The 19,294-nt window shown below is 44.1% G+C and overlaps 1 protein-coding gene across 1 annotated transcript in view; it reads left to right on the top strand.

Annotated features, from left to right (window-relative positions):
• The window catches only part of Ulk4 (unc-51 like kinase 4), a 480,002-nt gene that overhangs the window by 317,965 nt on the left and 142,743 nt on the right, over positions 1–19,294 (top strand). Inside the window, exon 37 of the mRNA XM_008849437.3 lies at positions 1,323–1,421. Within this exon, the coding sequence (XP_008847659.1) occupies positions 1,323–1,421 (99 nt within the window). The remainder of the gene's footprint in view (positions 1–1,322; positions 1,422–19,294) is intronic.

Raw genomic sequence — 19,294 nt, 5'->3', positions numbered from 1 at the left:
AGACTAACATTTTGTTTTTATTTTTTCCAAAACATTTCGGTATGAATGTGTGCATGAGCATGTGTGTGGTGTTGAGCACATGTGCCTATCTATGTACACTCAGAGGTCAAAGGAGGAAGTCATGTGTCCTGCTCTATCTCTCTTAGCTTTATTCCTTTGAGGCAGGGTCTCTCAGTGAACTTGGAGCTGGGCTGGCTGCCAGAAAGCCCCCACCAGCTTCCTGTCTCCTCCCCCAACAGAGCTGGGGTTACAGGTGGGTATGCGATTTGGCCTTTTACTTTGGTGCTGGGATCTGAACTCAGATCCTCACGCTTGCACAGCACCCTCACCCACTGAGCTGTCTCTTCAGTCCCCAGATTAGGGTTTCTTTTTTTAAAAAAAAAATTACTTATTTTTATTTTATGTGTGTGAGTGTATTGCCTGCATGTATATGTGCACCTATATCATGTAATGCCTATGGAGGTCAGAAGAAGACATCAGATTCCCTAGAACTAGAGTTACAGATGGTTGTTAGCCTTCATGTAGGTTCCAGGAACTAAATCCAGGTCCTCTGCAAGAGTAGCCAGTCCTCTTCATCGCTGAGCCATCTCTCCAGTCCCCATATTATGGTTTTCTAAGCTTGGGTTTTCTCACCTAAAAAGTAGGGCCAAAAGTCTTGAGTCTCAGGCTGGCTGGAAAGAGAGGGCACTTACCCCCAACACAATGTGAAAGGTATGTGGTTTGAAGGCGAGTGTCCCCTCAGGTTCATGTGTTTGAACACTTGATCCCTAGCTAGTGGCTCTGTTTTGGAAGGGTTGTTGAACCTTTAAAGGGGTGGATCCTCATTAGAGGAAGTACATCACTGAGGGCAGGGCTTGAGGTTTATAGCCCCATCCCGCTTCCTGTCCACTCTCTGCTTGCTGATCCAGCAGGTGGCCTCATTCTCCCATCCCCACAACCTATCACCACCAAGCCTTTTCCACCATCACAGACTGTACCCTTAAACTATTGGACAAAATAAACCCTTCTTCCTTAAAGTTGCTCCTTTCAGGTATTTTGTCACAGCATTGAGAAAAGTAACTAATAGGGACTGTCACCATTGTCCTGTGGCAGCCTCTTGCCCCCTTCTTGTCTCTCCAGGTCTGTGCTGTGGTCTGAGCTGAGGGAGTATGTGTACTGTGTGTCATGTTGTAATAAAGTGTGGTGTTTCTTCTGGAACTTCCATTCTTCTGTGTGTGGGGACTGAGGTAGCCCTCCTCAGCCTCTCTCTTTTGCACCTCTCTCATGCAGCTGAGCTGACTAATCACCTTGACCCCCTTTTGTTTCTTTTCTCCTTGTCCCAGGTTCAGAAGTCTGGCTTGAGAGGGGACACACAGGCCGCAGAGGACCTGCTGGTACTCAGTAGACCGCTCACAGACCTCATCAGCTTGCTCATCCCACTGGTAAGAACTCATCTGTGTGAGAGCTGGCCTGTGTATGCCCTTAAGAATACTGTCAACATTGAAGTGACTTTTTCTGAAGTTCATGAACTTTTGAGTTTCTATGTTATTTTAATTCCCTTCAAAACTGAAGCTAAAAGAAATTCAAGATCATTTGTTCTAGAAAAATACTCAATTTATATTTTGTTTTAAAGCTAGGTGGCTCATCGTTTGTTCAGATAAATTTTTAATGACCATGCATGATGGTACATGCCTATAGCCTGAATAGCTGAGAGGGTAAGTCAGGAGGATCACAGTGAGTTCAAGGCCAGCCTGGTCTACATAACTAGTTCCAAGCCAGCCAGAGCTAGACCCTGGCAATCCCCTATCTCAAAAAAACAGACAGACAGACAGATAAATGAAATTAATTACACATTCCAGGCCAGCCAGGGCTATATCCTGGCAAGACCCTGTCTCAAAAACATAGATAGATAGATAGATAGATGATAGATAGATAGATAGATAGATAGATAGATAGATAGATAGATAGATAGATAGAATTGGCAGAATCAAACCTAATTACTTTTGTAATGAAAGCATCAATTTTTAAAAATTCCAAAGAATGGATTTCAGTAAGGAAGAATAATTGTTCTGAAATCAATTCCCTTTCAAAAGAGAGCTCAGTGATACCTGGTGGACAGGACAGACATGCCAGAGATGGAGAGGCACAGATACAGGCTTGTGCCAACGCCCCCTCAATCTTGACAGAATAGGAATGAAAACAGACAAGACTGCGGTGACCACTGGATTGCTGAATGAGTGCAACAGGAACATGGAGGTTCAACAGTTTGGACTAGATTGAAAGCAGGCCCAACACAGAAACAGGTGACTTCCTCCTTGGACAGAACAGCCAGCTGGTGAAATTTCATAAAACTTCATAGAAAAGAGAACCCCACCCCTGAAAATTCATGAAAATGTGGCAGATTTGTGACCCCAGAATCGGAGGATGGCAAGCCTGAGAGATGTGGTTCCCTCCCCCGCTTGGTGAGGTTGAGACTGCTCATGTTTGGTATTTCCTGCCCAGTGGCCCTGAGGATGGTGACTACAGTTAGGGTGACTAATCCTAGAGGTGTCATTGTATTCAGGAAGTAGATATTTGGCATATGCCAGTACTCTCAGCACTTGTGCAGCTGAGGCAGGAGGATTACTAAGAATCTATCCTGGGCTACATAGTGAGGTCCAGGCCACTTGTGTTACAGAGTGAGACCTTGTCTCATCAATCCAATCAAACAGATGGACAAACAGACAAAAAACAATGCTAAACGTTTAGTTCAGCTGGAGGTAAAATCACCAGTGGGTTATATCAGAAGTTACAGATACTGTAGAAGATAAAATACAGGCTGCAAGGTAAATATAAACGGAATAAATAGTCACAGAAGTAATGGGATGCATTCTCGCACATGCTTTCTCTGCACTTCCAGCTGGAGGGCCATGGCCAGTATTATGCAGCAAAATGTGTGACCTGATTGGTTGATTCCACCAGTACGCGCTAGATCAAGAAGGGGTTGTGGGTGTTCATTGACCTGAACTTGACAAGAACTCTCTACCTCTCCCTGTAAGCATGACATATCTGCCCACTGCTGGTCATTGTGGGCATCAGCCATGGTCTCCCATCCTGCTTCATCCTTCCTTTCCTGTCATGTGGGACCCGGCTTCACCTTAGGCCCTAAAGCTGTCATCTACAAACAAAACTGCAGCATGAAAGTGACTGATCTGAAAGCCCACATTCCTCATTGAAGTTCTAGTTGGCCTCGGAATTAGCTTCAAATCCATTCAACACAAACTAGAGGCTGGAGACATGGCCTAGTTGTTAAGAGCCCTGGCTCTGCTTGCAGAGGACCTGGGTTTGGTTCCTATACTTACATGGTGGCTAACAACTGCCTGTAACTCCAGTTCCAGGGGATCTGACGCCCTCTTGTGGCCTCTGTGGACGTTGCATGACATGGGTGCACTCACATACATGCTGGCAAAACACCCATACACATAAATTTAAAATGATAAAATCTGGGCTGGAGAGATGGCTCAGTGGTTAAAAACACTGGCTATTCTTGCAAAAGACCTGCGTTCGAATCCCAGCACCCACATGGCAGATAACAACTGTCTGTAATTTCAGTTCCAGGGGACCTAACAGCCTCTTCTGTCCTCCTTGGGCATTGCACAACACGGGTGCACTTACTTACATGCAGGCATAACATTCATACACATAAAATAACAATAATAAATAAAAATTTTTAAAAAATAATAAAATCTTTTTTAAAAGCCACTAAGTAAACTTGATCATGTTTGGGAGAATTCTGGTTAGAATATGTTGGCTTAGAAGGCTGTTCTGTGGTTTTGTTTTGTTTTGCTGGTTTTCTTGTTTTACATTTCTGAGGTCATAAGTAGAAAGCAGAGCTCTCTCTACACCCATTCTCATGGCCCCAGAAGTGGTACTGAAGGGAGGCTACTTCGCCTCCTGTCTCAGGGTCAGTGATAAATATATTAACAGAAATTAGAACTTACAGACAGCACAAGTGCTTCTGTTTAGGAAAGACGAAAAAGGCTGTCTTACGCTTCTGCTGTAGGTAATCAAAGCCAGTTCTTTAGCAGAGTGAGCTGGGAGACAGAAATGGCTGAGAGGTGCCTTCGGAATGCTGGGGATGGCCTCACACAGTCACTCTGATTAGCCAGGGATTGGTAACACTGTTTGCAACCACTTCCAGGGTCCCATCTCCTCGTTGCTGGCTTTGAGTGATGGATAAATCTCAGAGAGTGGGGAGTAGACAGTCCCATCTTCTCTCCTGGAGAACTCGGCCTCTTTCAGAGTTGCTTGTTGAGCAGGTGTCTGTCCAGAGTGGTCAAGTCTAAAATCAAATAGGTCATAATGAAGCAAGGCTGGGTTGGAATTTTAAAGACCTTGAATGGTGCATAGACCATCCCTACTTCACAGCCTGAGCCCATCTCCCTCCCTCGTACCTGCAATGCCTAATGTGGATCCATCGGATGGGACTTTGATTGGAATCGGCAGATTTGGACCACCCTGCCTGCACGCCTGTGTTGCCTGCAGTCAGCACCTGTCAGCATTGAGTTCTTGCTTCGCTCTCTCCCTCAGAAAGCTTCCCACCAGTGTCTCAGCAGGAACAGAATCACCTTAGGGCTGACACCTCATACTTTTCCTCTTTCCTTTACATTCCTTTGTACTGCACTGAACCACTTAAAATTGCCTGTATCTGCCTTTTCTCACCCACAGATGTGTATTTCATTTTCATTTGCTTCAAGCATATATATATATGAGAGACACACCATTCCTGACATTCACGTAGCCAGTTTTCTGTACACACTTCTACCCCCGAACTGCTTGAGTTGGGACAATGTGTGATTCTAGGCTAGAGATGGGCCAGGGACCTGCGGATCCCCAGACCCAATGTCTAGCTCTGTGGCTGCCCAGCTCTGTGATCTTGGGTGAGACACTCTTGTCTCTGAGCCTCAGAGGATTAATAAGACCCACAGGACGATACCAGCACAGTGCTGCTGTGGCCCATGAACCAGTTAACTAACTGCCTTCTGTCCACACAGTTCTCAACTTTGTCATTTAATCTCATTGTCCTGTGTAGCCTGAATTTCACCAGATCCTCTACATGTTTGTTTTGTTGAAACAGTGGCCTCTGCCCCCATTAAGCATTGTTCCCTCCACCTATGATGCTGCCCCTGTGTTCAGGCCAGAGTCGTTGGCACATACAGTCTAGAGTCTTCTTTAAAGACATAGACAGCCCCTGTTCTTATAAGTTCTTCCCAGAGTCCTAGCCCCCTTTTGCATGGAAGAGTCTTGCTTTATTTTTGTCTAATTTTTGTCCTTTTCCCCATAGTTACAGATTTTCCTGTACTCTCATTTCTTAGTATCTACCACAGACCTTTAGGACAGGTAGAACTGATAACTGAGATCCTAATTAGGAATCAATAGGCCCCTTCCCTCTGCTAAAGAAGTATCTTTTCTTTTTCCCCATTTTTATTGAATTTTTGCAAATTTCGTAAAATATATTTTGATTATATTTAAACCTCCTTCTCTGTCTGCACTGCCCATATCCCCTGTCCGATTTCATGAACTCTGTTTTTTGTACACACACACACACACACACACACACACACACTATATCTATCTATCTATCTATCTATCTATCTATCTATCTATCTATCTATGTTGATATATAACATAGTAACAGTGGAACTCTGTTTTGTACACACACACACACACACACACACACACACACACACACATATAAAGGCCTATCAAGTCAAATTTGTATCCCCAAATGCTCTTGTCATACTAACCTCTGGAGCCTGGTTAACCTATCCAGCATCACACCTGTTGTGGGTTCTCCTCAGGCCAGCTGTGAAGACCCTAACCTGGATCGGGTCCCCTGCCGATTGGGGGGGGCAAGAGGTATGGAGTCATGACACAGAGACCCCGGGAGTTAACTGTTTGATAAGCACCTCTCGGATGTGTCCAGACTCCACCCTCCGCTCTACTGCCTCGGTGATTTGGGTAAGGAAGTCCGTGAAGGACTCCCCTGACTGTTGAATCAAATTATGGAAAAAAGACTTGTGGGTCATGGGGGGAGCAACATTTAAGGGCCTTAAAGGCCAAGTCAGAAACTTGTTGAAAATAAGCATGGAGGCCAATAGTAGACTGGGAGATGGGGTCAGTATGTTGTCCGCATCCCTTGAGCATGTCCAACATAATGTTGAGGCCATATTGGAGATTTAGGTGTGCCTGGTTCTCAGCCTGATCATCATAGGCTGAGTGCCACTTTAAAAAGACTGATGTTCTAAGACTGCCTTTAGCAAGTTATACCAATCATAATGGGTTTGTAAATGTAAGGACCACTGGCAAAGAACCTCTTCGAAATATGGGGAGTCAGGGCCTGATTGCTCAGCAGCCTTGCGGATAAGAACGAGGTCAGCAAGTCGGGTGGGCAGCCATGGATGCTGTGCCACATTGGGGCTGACGTTAACCAGAAATGTGGACAAAGGCGGGTGAGGCTTTAAGGAGGGTGGTCTAGGAGGGAGGGACACATTAGCAGGGGAAGGGGCAGGATGGGTTATTGGGGGAGGAGAGTAACTCCTTCCACGGGTAATGGGGTGGGGGAATTTCTGGGCATGGTAGCTCTAGGAGAGTATCCTGAGATATAGGCAAAGGAGCTCCTTCCTTATTGGAAGTGGGCACAGAGGCTGCGTCCACCTCTGGGTCCGGGAGGTCCAGGGTCGAGGTAATAGCCAGATCTACACTAGATTGCTCCCAGCAGTGTTTGTTGTGGGCTGAGATGACTTCCTCAGGAGAGGAGGATTTAAGGCTAGCAACGATGGCTAGGAGGATCGGTACAAATGATGCGGGGGGAGGGGGGTGATCCCTGACCCGACCTCCCTTTTTTGGGCCAGGAAGAGGACCCACATCCATGTGTCAGGGTCCCACATGTTTTCAGGAGAGACCCATGGAGCCAAATTAGTGGCTTCATCCTAAAAGTGTTTGATATGTTTTGGTTTCACTTTCAACCCTCTGGTTTTAAGGAGAACCTTGAGTGCTGCCGTTGTGGTTCCCTGCATTGTGGTGGTAAATTGCCCATTGTGGGAAGGTCTCGTGAAGGGGAATTTGCCACAAAAATAGAAGATGAGGGTGACTACCAAGAGGGCACAAAGGAAGCAAAGAAGCACTGTGAGCCACTAGGATGTAAACCACCCCAACATGTAGAGGTGTATCGGATCCAAATGTCTTGTGCTCAGTGAGGGACTTCTGGAGGCCATGACACCTCCAGCTGTATGCTCACACGGTGTCTCTGGGACAGGCAACAGGGTGACCCGAAGCCTGGGCTCTGAGTTCGGGGTGGATCAGCCCTTATGTGAACTCACCACTCACCGGGACGAGCCGAGAGGGGGGAGGTGCCGATGTGGGCTTCTGGACCACATGGCAGAGTGTGCCTCCCTGATCTAAAAAACTAGTCCGACAATAAAGTCGACAGACAGGGTGGAGGGGACAGAGGAGGGGGCTACCCGCTTACCCTCAAGCAGCTGAAGAAACAGACAAATCCAGAGGCCTACTTACCGAATGAACCGAGATTCTGGGTGTCGCCAACACCTGGGCAGGGGTCCTTGTTCAGGCGCCAGGTGTTGTGGGTTCTCCTCAGGCCAGCTGTGAAGACCCTAACCTGGATCGGGTCCCCTGCCGATTAGGGGGGCAAGAGGCGTGGAGTCACGACACACAGACCCCGGGAGTTGGGTAGAAGCAAGCACTAGGCGAGGTGCTGCAGGCTCGTTTAATGCAGGAGGGGACAGGCCTTATATTTCCTTTTTCTCCACCCCCAAGTCCCTTTAGTCAGAGTATCATTTTCTGATTCAGTCTGTCAGCAGTCACTGGGCTCATGAGCAGGGTATGGAGGCGTGGGCTCCTTTTGGCGGGCTATTTGCGGACCAAGAAGTGAAGTGAATTCTCACTGAATCCCAGGGCTCTGGGGCCGCACCATTTTTGGAAGCCTCCTGTTACACACACCCTTAAAGAAAACTGACTGTCCCTTCTCAGCAGCAACCAATTGCCAATGTTCCTCAGCTATGGTTGAGAGTTTTTATCCACTTCCCCACATCTATGCTGGGATGTGGTCTGATTTGAACTTTTATGGTTCTTGTACATGCTGTCACCATTGCTATAAGTTTATATGAGTAACTGATCCGTTGTCTGGAAACCATTTTCTTGTGGTCTTCTACTACCTCTGGCTCTTACAGTCCTTCCACCCCATCTTCCATCATAGTCCCTGAGCCTTGGGGGACAGATGTTTGATATAGGTGTCCATTTCAAGGATGAACACTCTGTAGTCTCTTATTCTCTACACATTAGCCAGTTGTGGTTCTCTGTGTTAATCACCATCTGCAGCATGAGGAAGCTTCTGTGGTGATATTTGAGAGATGTATTAATCTGTGGGTATAACAATAAGTCATTAGGAGTTAGTTTAATACTATGTCCATTTAGTAGAATAATAGTATTTAGCCATAGGTTCCTAGGCCTGATATTAGTGTCAGAAATGGGCTCCATCTTGTGAAGTGGTCCTTAAATCCAATCATAAAGTGGTTGGTTACTCCCATAACATTCATGCCACTACTGCACCAGAGGGCATATCTTGCCAGTTGTTGTAGTTCACAAGATTCACAGCTGGGCAAGGTTGGTGATTATTTTTTCTTCCAGTAGCATGCATAGCACCTTCCAGTACTATGAAAGCTAGCCAGTAGAGATGAAGCCCCCTCCTGTTCTTATACGTTCTTTCCAAAACCCCTCCTTTAAGATTTATTTTTTTTATTTAGGTATGTGCATGCATGTGAGTGCTGTGCCCATGGAGGACAGAAGAGGGCTTTAGATCCCCTGAAGCTGGAGTTACAGGCAGTTGTGAGCTGCCTAGTATGGGTGTTGGGAACCAAACTCAGGTCCTCTGCAAGAGCAGCAAGTACTCTTAACTGCTGAACCATCTCTCCAGCACCAAAGCAACCTCCCAATCCCCCCATTATCTTTACTTTTTCATATCCTCTTCTGAATGTGGACTGCATGCATTTATGTGTGGAAAACAGAGTTAGGTTTGCTGGACTGTCGTTGCCTGCTGACAGTGCTTGTCTTTCCCCTGTATCCCTGGAGAAACTCCTTTCATTGACCACTATAGAGCTCTGGTGTCTCATGGTGCCTCTGCCTGTGCTCAGGGTGGGTACATTACCCAACAGCAGCTCCATGCCCTGAGAGACTCCAGCTCTCTGGCACTGACTCTGTCACTGTTAACTCAATCACACCTAGGTTCCAGTGGTTTGGTTGGCATTGTGTTCATACACGTTCATCACCAGAACCATTCGCTTTGAAAATGGCCCATGACAAGATCCTTGCAGTGTATCTTCTCTGGGAAAGATTAGTATACATTTACAGCTGGGTATAAACTGAAGAAAAATAGCAATGAAGCTATTGAGGACCCAAACTAGAGCACATACGAGCAAATATAAATTTTACAGGGCTTGTTTAAGAATGTTACAGGCTACAGAAGGTGTTGGAACTACTTCCCTGTAGGAGAAAATAAACAGATTTTACGTCTTCATCTGAATTGGATAATCTGGGAGGCCTAAAGGCAGGAGAATGAACTTGTTAGTGTCTGAGATTTTTTCCAAATGTGGTCCAGTGAAAGCAAACTTTTTATCCTTAGGAGACTATGAAATTGCCGGCCCACAATTTATGGGCCACAGTAACCCTCCCTTGTTTGGGGGTATACATGGCAACACTACCAGGGGATGACTCAAACCCTGCATGAACCCACAAATGAGACAGTTCCCTACTGAGTGTGGTTCCAGTCATAACTCTCTAGTAACACGACAGTATCTGGAAATGGGATGCATTTAGATCAGAATTGGAAGTATAGTCACTCTCTGGGTCCATGGTATGCAGTAGGGCGCTCTCTCCAGATGCAGGGCTGTGGTAGTGAGCCACGGCTGCAGCTAGCCTTGTGATTGTGAGAAAGCACCGCACACTCTGCTGTGTGTTACATTTTAAATACTTTCTTTTCCTTTTGTTTTGAGTCAGGGTCTCCCTGTAGCCCCAGCTGGCCTCAATCTCACAGAGAACCACTTGCCTCTGCCTCCCTATGCTGGCATTAAAGGCGTACACCACCATACCCAGCTTTAACTTGTATTTTTTTTCTTTTTGGTCTTTTTGAGACAGGGTCTCCCTGTAGCCCCAGCTGTCCTGTAATTCACTATGTAGACTAGGCTGGCCTTGAACGTTTAATGTATGATGGGTTTATCGAAATGTAACTCCTTTGTCAGAAGTTTCTGAACTGTGAATTTTTCCCATACATACAGACTTTTGATAAAGTTTAATGTATAAATTAGACACAGTTAGGAACCAGCAGTAGAGTAGTTTTAACAATTTTACCTATGATAAGCTTTAATGTATAGATTAGGCATAGTAAGAGGTTAACAGTAGGGCGATTATAACAGTATATTACAGTAAATGTTAAGTGGACATTGGCACTCAGAATGTCCTGTACGTTCTCACTTTTCTCTTGACACCATAGGCCATACAGTGCCTGCATGCTGGAATGGATGAGATGGATTGCACAGGCTACCATTGGCCTTCTATGTCGATCTCCAGGATGTTAATTCTGAGTAGTATGGTAAAGCCGCCCAGGCTTGGCTCCACCTGGGTCCAGAATCATCCCTCTGTCCAGTATATATACCCTGTATATTCTGCCCTCCCATTCGTTACTCATCAGCTCTCTCAGTTATCAGATCAGTTGCTGTGGTATCACAGTGCTTCCATTCACGTGACGTCAGAACCACATACAGTTTAAAATTCATATTTTCATTCTGTGGTTGATGATGGATGAAGGCTGAATACAGTGTAGGAGAATCATACTGAAATGTCTATGTAAGAATCAGTCTATTTTGACATTTTGATGATTCTAGATCCTCATTGCATAAAAATACCTGGACTCATTTACATGCAGTATTCTGCACATAACTCACAATTTCAGGAGGAAGTTCCAGTTCCCACATGGTATCCATAGTATAAAAATCATTTATTTTTCTGCCTCCGGCACTGAACTATAAGCCCTATGCAGGCAGAGGCCATATCTCTGCTCCACCTTGGGGCCCAGTACAAAGAAGAGAGTCAGTATATATTTGCCTAGGAAAGGGAAAAAAACTGAAGCATGTCTTCATACTGTACCTGAGAAGAGTCAAAATCTTTTTATCCAGTTGCCTGCACTCCTTCTGCTCTCCTCAGTGAGTGGGCAGTATGGACGGCTGGCGGCTCACTCACCTTGGCATCACACAGCATCGCTGTTCTCTCTAGGGTCTGCCTCCCCTTAGCAAGTCAGCTCTGACATTTGCTGGCCAGTCTATATTCCTGAAACCACATATACCCTGTCTTTGCTTGATAGAAAGGACACAGCAGGGCAGTTAGCATTGCCCAGGGACTTGTGTGCTTCTGGGAGACTGCTGTACCTATAGTAACCAGAATGTATAAAAGCCTTGGCTGAGGATCCCAGGAGCATGGTAAGCGCCGGAGTCTCTGAGCATTGGAAATAGATGTCTCAGGGTCTATTGATGACACAATGTGGAGGCCTCATCACTCTCTCTAGCCACTTTCAAGGAGTAATGCTTTGTGTTGCCTGACTTTTCCTCAGGAGACGTGAACAAATGTGTGTTTACTCCCAATAGGACACCGATGATGGACCAAAGAAAGGATTCCACCCAGGTCTAACTTGGCGAGCTAATGGATTCATTAGGGTTCCTTACTGCACTGTGGGTGACTCAGAGGAGCTGCACTACCCATAAGCGCATCCCAGCACGGTCATGAACCCTGTATCCCAGGAACTTCCTGCCCAACTAGACACAGCACCACTGAAGCGTCTCCTCTCTCCCAGAAATTGTTGCTAGTTATATAACCTTGGGAAGGGGCCTTGTGGATCTGAAAGTTTCATGAGTTTCCTGGGTCTTGTAAGCCTCCCTCCTTCCTCCAGGAGGGAGTGTTCCATGCCTAAACAACATATCAGTAGAAATGCCTCTCACTAACAGAACAAAACTGGCAGCAGGGCACAGTGGTGAAGATGGAGAGTGGGAGTTGGGGAGGCAGAAGAAAGAATTGCATTTGGAACTGTGAGACAGGTCATGCACAAAGCATGCTAGTATATGGAAGGGTCTGGAGCATGCAGTTTATTCCCTATTCCTCATACATGTGCCTTGATTTAAAAGCGTAGGATTGCACTATTTCTGCACACTTACTGATTGCATTTTTAGGTATTTATTTATTTATTTATTTACTGGTCTTTTTGAGACAGGATCTCCCTGTAGCCTATCTGCCATCTGGCATAGAACTTGCTATGTAGACCAGACTGGCCTTCATCTCACAGAGATCTTTTTGCCTCTGCATCTAAAGGTGTGAGCCACCACACCCGACTGGTTGCATTTTATGAACATCAGCAAGGAAAGAGAGTCTTACTAGTCTGACTCTTACACAAGTAAGGTTGGGAGGGTTAACTGTTAGAACCAGGCCAAACACACTGGAATTTTACTATGATTTTTTCCTTTTTATTAAATTTTTGCAAATTTTCATATAGTATATTTTGATCATATTTAGATCCCCTCCCATATCTGCCCTGCTCTTACTAGCACCTCCCCCCAATTTCCTACACACACACACATAAGCCTTTATATATCTATCTATATATAAAGGAATATATAGTCAGGTTTGTGTCCCCCAAATGCCTTTCGTTGTGAATTCATCCAATGGAGCCTGATCAGCCTACCAAGAATCTCGCCCTTAAACAAGACTGAATCTTGTCTTCTCAGCAACCGTCAATAACCAATAGCTCCTCAAGTATTGTTGGGGTTTCTTACCCACTTTCCCACATACATGCTAGGATTTTGTCTGGCTTGAGCTTATATGGGACTTGTGCGTGCTGTCACCATGGCTGTGAATTCATGTCAGTAACAGATCAGATGTCTGGAAGACTCTGTTTCCTTGTGGTCGTCACCTCCTCTGGCTCTTATAATTTTTCTGCTTCTTCTACAATGATCCCTGAGCTTTGAGAGGCAGAAGTTTAATATAGGTGTCCTATTCAGGGATGAGCAGTCTGCAGCCTCCTATTCTCTGCACCTTGACCAGTTGTGATTCTCCATGTTAATCACCATGTGCTGCATAAGGAAGCTTCTCTGGTGAGAGATGAGAGATGCATTAATCTATGTGTATAACAGTAAGTCATTTGAAATCAGTTTAATACTATATCCATTGAGCAGAATAATTGTTTTAAGCTCTCTCCCATGGCCTGTGGACTATCTAGCCTCAGATCCTAGGCCTGATAGCAATGTCAGGATTGAGCTCCAGCCTATGAAACAGACCTTAAATTCAATTAGAAAGTAGATGGTTATGCCTATAATTGTGCCACTATTGCACTGTAGGCATGTCTTCCCAGGCCAGTGATTGTAGCTCACAGGATTCACAGCTGGGTAAAGTTCATGCTAAATTTTCTATTCAGCTTGCATTGCACCTTCCAGTGCTATGAAATATAGCCAGTACAGACGAGACTTTGAAGTCAGTACCAGCTTGATTTCTTCTTGTTTGCTCTACAGTTAATGTATATAGTGTCTTCAGCAATAAGTTCTTGCTGTGACGTTTTGATGGGTAACTAAGAGCAGAGAAATGGCCAGTATTGTTAGAGACTTTGGGACACCTGGCCAACAGCTTCAAAGGAGGGAGTCCATTCCTGGCATTGAGCTTTTACTTTCTTAGACTATGGTGTCTAGTAGGGGCAATGTCCCCCTGTTATAAGGTAGTTCCTTTTAATCTCTTTCTGTAATATATATGTATATATTTTAAGAAGTTTCTATAGTGGTAGATTTCCATATGGCTTTTATTGATTTTTATAGTTCCATATCTCACATCTTATAATCAATGATGATAAAAAGTCATGGCTTTTGAAGTACAAGAACTAATGAATTCACTCATGCAGCAGTGTCTGCATATAAATGGATGGTTCAAACCATTCAGAAGCCAACACCCTGGGAGCAGTAGTCAAAGGAGTCAGGGAGGTTTCATAGCAGATATACAGATATTTGGGGTGTGTGTGTGTGTGTGTGTGTGTGTGTGTGTGTGTGTGTGTGTGTGTGTGTAGATAAATAAATATATATATATGGATATAACAATGTCATTAAAAATCAGTTTAATGCTATACATGCATGAAGCCTTGGGTTTAGTTCTCAGCATCAAAACAAAACAATAACAAAAAATACTTCATGTTAATTTTACCAAAAATATCTAAACTCATATAAGTAATGAAGGAAAATTGGTAAATTAAAATGTAAATAGGTATGCATAAAAGCTTCAAATTACTAGTGTGCCTTTAATTCTGCTTCCAGAAATGGGTTCGCACAGGAAATCATCAGTGGAGTGGGGAATTGTGTGAACACACCTACGACGCACTATTTTTAGCCTCAGAAACGTTCTTAATAACTTGTAGATTGCTTAGTTGGAAATTAGATTCTAGTTTTTAAATTATTTTGTTGTGCATGTGCGCGTGTATGTGTGTTAAGCTCGTGTGAGGGGTCAGAGGACAACTTTCAGGGTCGGTTGTCATCTTCTACCTTGTTAAGGGGGGTCTGTCTTGTTTCTGCTGCACCATCGCACTCCAGGGTGGCTGCCGCCTGAGCTGCTGGGCCTTTCTCTCAACTCCGCCTCCCATCCCACTATAGGAGTGCTGGTGTGATTGATGTAAGGCCAGGGATTTGGGCTTTTTACATTGATCCGGGGATCCCAGCTCAGATCCCAGGCTTGTGTAGAAAGGGCTTTTACTCATTGAGCCATTTTCCCAGCCATGAATTCTGCTTTTGACGTAGATGATGCCACTAAATATAATTTTCAAAGTATAACTAGCAATGTGGGGAAATACTTTAACATGACGTTAAATGAAATATCACAATATTTATTAACTATCTTATGCTGGTTTAAAATATATTAAGAACAAAAATGTATATATACATGATAGATCTCATGCGTGTAATTTAACATGTTTAAAATCAGCATCTTTTTACATTTATTTATTTATTTGTGTGTGTGTGTGTGTGTATGTGTGTGTTTGTGCCAAAGCACAGGTGAGGAGGTCAGAGGACAACTTTCAGAAGTCTGTTCTCTCCTTCCACCATGTCGGTTCTGGGAAGCAAACTCAGGTCATCAGGCTTGATGGGAAATGCCTTACCTACTGAGCCATCTCATCAGCCCTTACAGTCAGCATCTTTTAATGATGTCTGTGTATACAGCATCATTTATGATTAATGCTCATGCACAGAGGCAAAAGCAGTCTTTGCTTCCCACACATTCCATCTGCTACCTAGCACAAGTGTGTGTTAAACAGTGAGGGCCTTGAACATGGAGTGAAGGCAGTCTTACCGCCTATGCAGGAACAGCTTAGCCACTGCAGATATCCCTTAGCCTGCTCAGAGTTCAATTGTTTGTGTCAAGAGGGCCATCTGCACCACATCACTCTGAGGAAGGCAGAGGGGTATTCCCAGGTCAAAAGTGTTCAGCAGCTTCTAGGGACTGTCCTAAGGGTCCCACTATTGGGCAGCTTACCATGAGCAGCAGCCCTCCTGGCTGGCTAACAGTAGTTACCAGACTCAGGTTTGGCTGCTTGCCCAACAAGATGTTGAGATGAGGAAGGGGAATATTAGAAAGGCTGGTAGGTCTAGAAGCTGAGGGACTCTGGCTGCATCCATCCTGTGGGGAAGCTGATTCAGGAGCAGTTTGTGTGTGCAGATGGTTGTTCATCCATAGGCTGGTGGGAGACTTCTCACAGCAGGTGTGCCAGCTGACACTTAGCTATTCCTAACCAGCAGTTCTGCAAAACTCAAGAAAAACAGCAATTACTGTTTCTGAAAGCTTTCCTGTTTGCAGTTCTTCATTACACAATGATCGAGTTGAAGAGGTTCACTGCCCAGAAAGGAAAGGAAAGGGTGAGTTGAAGGCCAAGATGGCATCCTAGGGGCTTGCCTTCAGAAGCATACTGGAGCAGCATTTGTGGGAGGCTGCGACAACTGTATTCACAGGAAGGGAAATTTTCTAGCATGTCAGTCTTATGTTAGAAAAAGAGATGAACTGTCTCAAATCAGTGACCTCGGCTTCTTCCTCAAGAGACTAGAATAAGAAGAGCCCATTAAACCAAAGGAAGCAGAAGGTCATGATAAGAATCACAGCTGGAGCCAGTGATGAACAGCAAAACAGCAGAGAAAGTACTAGGTGCTTCGAGAAGGTCAATAGAATTGTTAAGCCGCTGCTGGACTGATCAGAGAGAAGAGAAAAAACACAAATTACCACAGTGAGGAATGGTGGACTGTGCAGGCATCCCCTCCAATTCTATAGGTGTTAGAAAGATGGGACCCTCAACATCTTTGTGACAATTAACTAAAAAGTGTAGTCATTGTGGGGCTGGAGAGATGGCTTGAAGGGTTAGAGCACTGGATGCTTTTGCTGAGGACCTGAGTTGGGTTTCCACACCCACATGGCACCTAACTGTCTGTAACTCCATCCAGGGGATCACAGGCCTCTGGCCTCCATGGGTACCTGCACTCACACATGCACATAACCATACACAGATACATACACATAATTAAAAATAAAACAAACTTTAAGAAAGATAACCAGAATAACCTTGTCATCCATTAAAGCAATTCATTGGTTTAAAATATTTTCATAAAGGAATCTCAAGTCCCAAATAGACAGCTGTAGTGATAAAGAAAACTTTTATTTCACTCATTTAAGAAATTATATAAGGGCTCAGTTACTGAGGGTGCTTACCACCAAGCCCAAGGATCTGAGTTCAATCCGTGGTATCCCACATGGTGGAAAGAATGAACTGATTCCTACATGTTGCCCTCTGACCTCCACACATGCACCTTAATGCAAGGTTGTCTACACAGACGCACACACAAAATAATGAAAAGTTTTAAACTTAATCATACCAATTTTATATAAGCTTCCCTAGAAAACTGAAGTAATTCTATCCTCTTTTTTTTCAGAAAAAGTTAAATATTTCATTTTATTATATACTTATACACATGTACATCCATACATCTCATTTCATTTTATCAGTCAGGTATAAAGCCATGGGCTTCAGTGTGGTATATCATACCTGTATAGAACACGCTTTTCTCATATTCAACCCCCACACTGCTTTCTCATCCCTCTTCCACATGACTCCTTTACCTCTCCACCCAAGACCCCTTCTACTCTAATACCTTTATCTTCTTCGTATGAGGCTGACAGTATTCTGATATCAGAAAAACAAGCAAAGACATTACCTCTCCCCCCAAAAAGAGAAGTAAAAAACACCAGCTAACATCACTCATGACCATAAATGCACAAATCCCTAACAAAAGTTATCCATGTGTTAAAAGGATAAATACGTCCTGACAAAATGAAATTTAGCCCAGTAATGCAGAACTGCTTGAATACTGAAAAACAATCAGTGTAACACTAATGATTTCCCTACATTAGGGAAAGAGGAAAACCATCTTGTTACCTCAGTGGATGTAGAGATTTACTTGCTGAAAGATCTAACAGCCATTCACAACAAAACCTGTTCAGATGCCTATGTGAACTCCAGCCAGGGTCCCTGGTGTCAAAGACTCGAGGTTCTCTTTCTAAGGTCAGAATTACAAACAGGACATCCACTTTTCTGTCATCCCCCGTGCTACTACAGGAAGTTTCCAGCAGGGCAATCAAACAAGGGCAAGAAATGAAAATCATTCATACTGGGAAAAAAGGAAACTGTGTTAATTAAAGATGATATGGCATCTATGTTTAAAAAATCCAGTAAAGCTATTAAAAATAATAAATGAGTTTGACAGTGTTGCAGCAAATAAAATCAGGGTACAGAGGTCAATTGTATTTCTGGCCATGAACAAATTGTAAGAAAAATAATACCATTTATAATGTCATAAAATATAAAATAATGGGGTTAAAGCTGAGGAACATTGAGAAGCACAAAATATTACTAAGAGAAATCCAACAGCTTATACATACATAGAGAGACACCTTGCTCATAAGATGTGACTTCTCCACAAATTTATCTGTAAACTCAATGTAATCCTATGCAGCAACCTCATTATGCTTTTGTTTGGTGTGGAAATTAATTCTTTCTAGAATTTGCATGAGTATCATAGGTGAGTCAGTTCAACTATGCAAGCTTTACATTCTGTCCTACTTACTTTCCATTGTTGTGATAAAATACTGACCAAAACCAACTTGGGGAGGAAAGTGTCTATTTTATCTTACATTCCCAGGTCACAAATCATCACTGAGGGAATTCGGGGCAAGAACTCAGTTCCTGGAGGCAGGAACTGAGGCACAGGCCATAAAGGAACATCTGCCTACTGGCTTGGTCCTCTGGCCTGTGCTTAGCCTGCATTTTTTATACAACCCAGGACCACCTGACCTGGGCTGGGCCCTTTCAGAATCCTCAACAATCAAGAAAATGCCTTACAGACATGCCTACAGGCCAATCCAATAGAGAAAATTCCCCAGCTGAGGTTCTCTTTCCAGGTGTGTCAAGTTGACAACTGAAGCTAACCAGTCACTACTGATCCCTTGTCAACTTCACACACAAACACCTCACTATTAAACTATAACCTTTCCATTTCTTATCCCCCACAATCTCATGTTAATATTAATATCACAGTATAGAATATAGTACAACTTTAAAATTCTCACAGTCCTTTAAATTTTTCAACACTTAGGAAGAAGTCCAACTTCTCTTTAAAAATCGTATCTTAACTGTAGACTCCTATAAGAATCAAAACCAAATTAAATGCTTCTTATTCCAAGAGGGAAGAACCAGAGCAGAATCAGATCAAAGCAAAACCAAAATCGAACATTGTAAATAGCTCAGTGTCCAATATCTGGGATTCACTCATGATCCTCTGGGCCCCAAAGGGCTTGGGTCGTGTCCCCCCCCAGGTTCTGCCATCCACAGGACACACAGCTTGTCTTGTAGGCTCAGGCAGCTCCATGCCACACCTGTTGCCACCCTTGGTGGTCATCCCATGGTCATGGCATCTCTAATGAGCTGGGGTCTCCACTGCAACTGAGGCTGCACCTTCACCAGTGGCCTTTCCTGGCCTCTGACAGTACCAGACTTCAGATTCTTTCCATAATCTTGTCAGTCCTGGAGTCCCTACTACAACAGAGGACACTTTGTGGAGTCAGCTCTCTCCTTCACCTTTACGTGGCTTTCAGGGATTAACTTCAGGTCAGCAGGCTTGGGTAGCAAGCATCTTACCTGCTGAGCTGTCAC

The sequence above is a fragment of the Nannospalax galili genome, unplaced genomic scaffold (assembly GCF_000622305.1).
Source record: "Nannospalax galili isolate Female #2095 unplaced genomic scaffold, S.galili_v1.0 scaffold443, whole genome shotgun sequence".
Taxonomy (NCBI): Eukaryota; Metazoa; Chordata; class Mammalia; order Rodentia; family Spalacidae; genus Nannospalax; species Nannospalax galili.
This window is presented reverse-complemented; position numbering and strand designations above follow the sequence as displayed.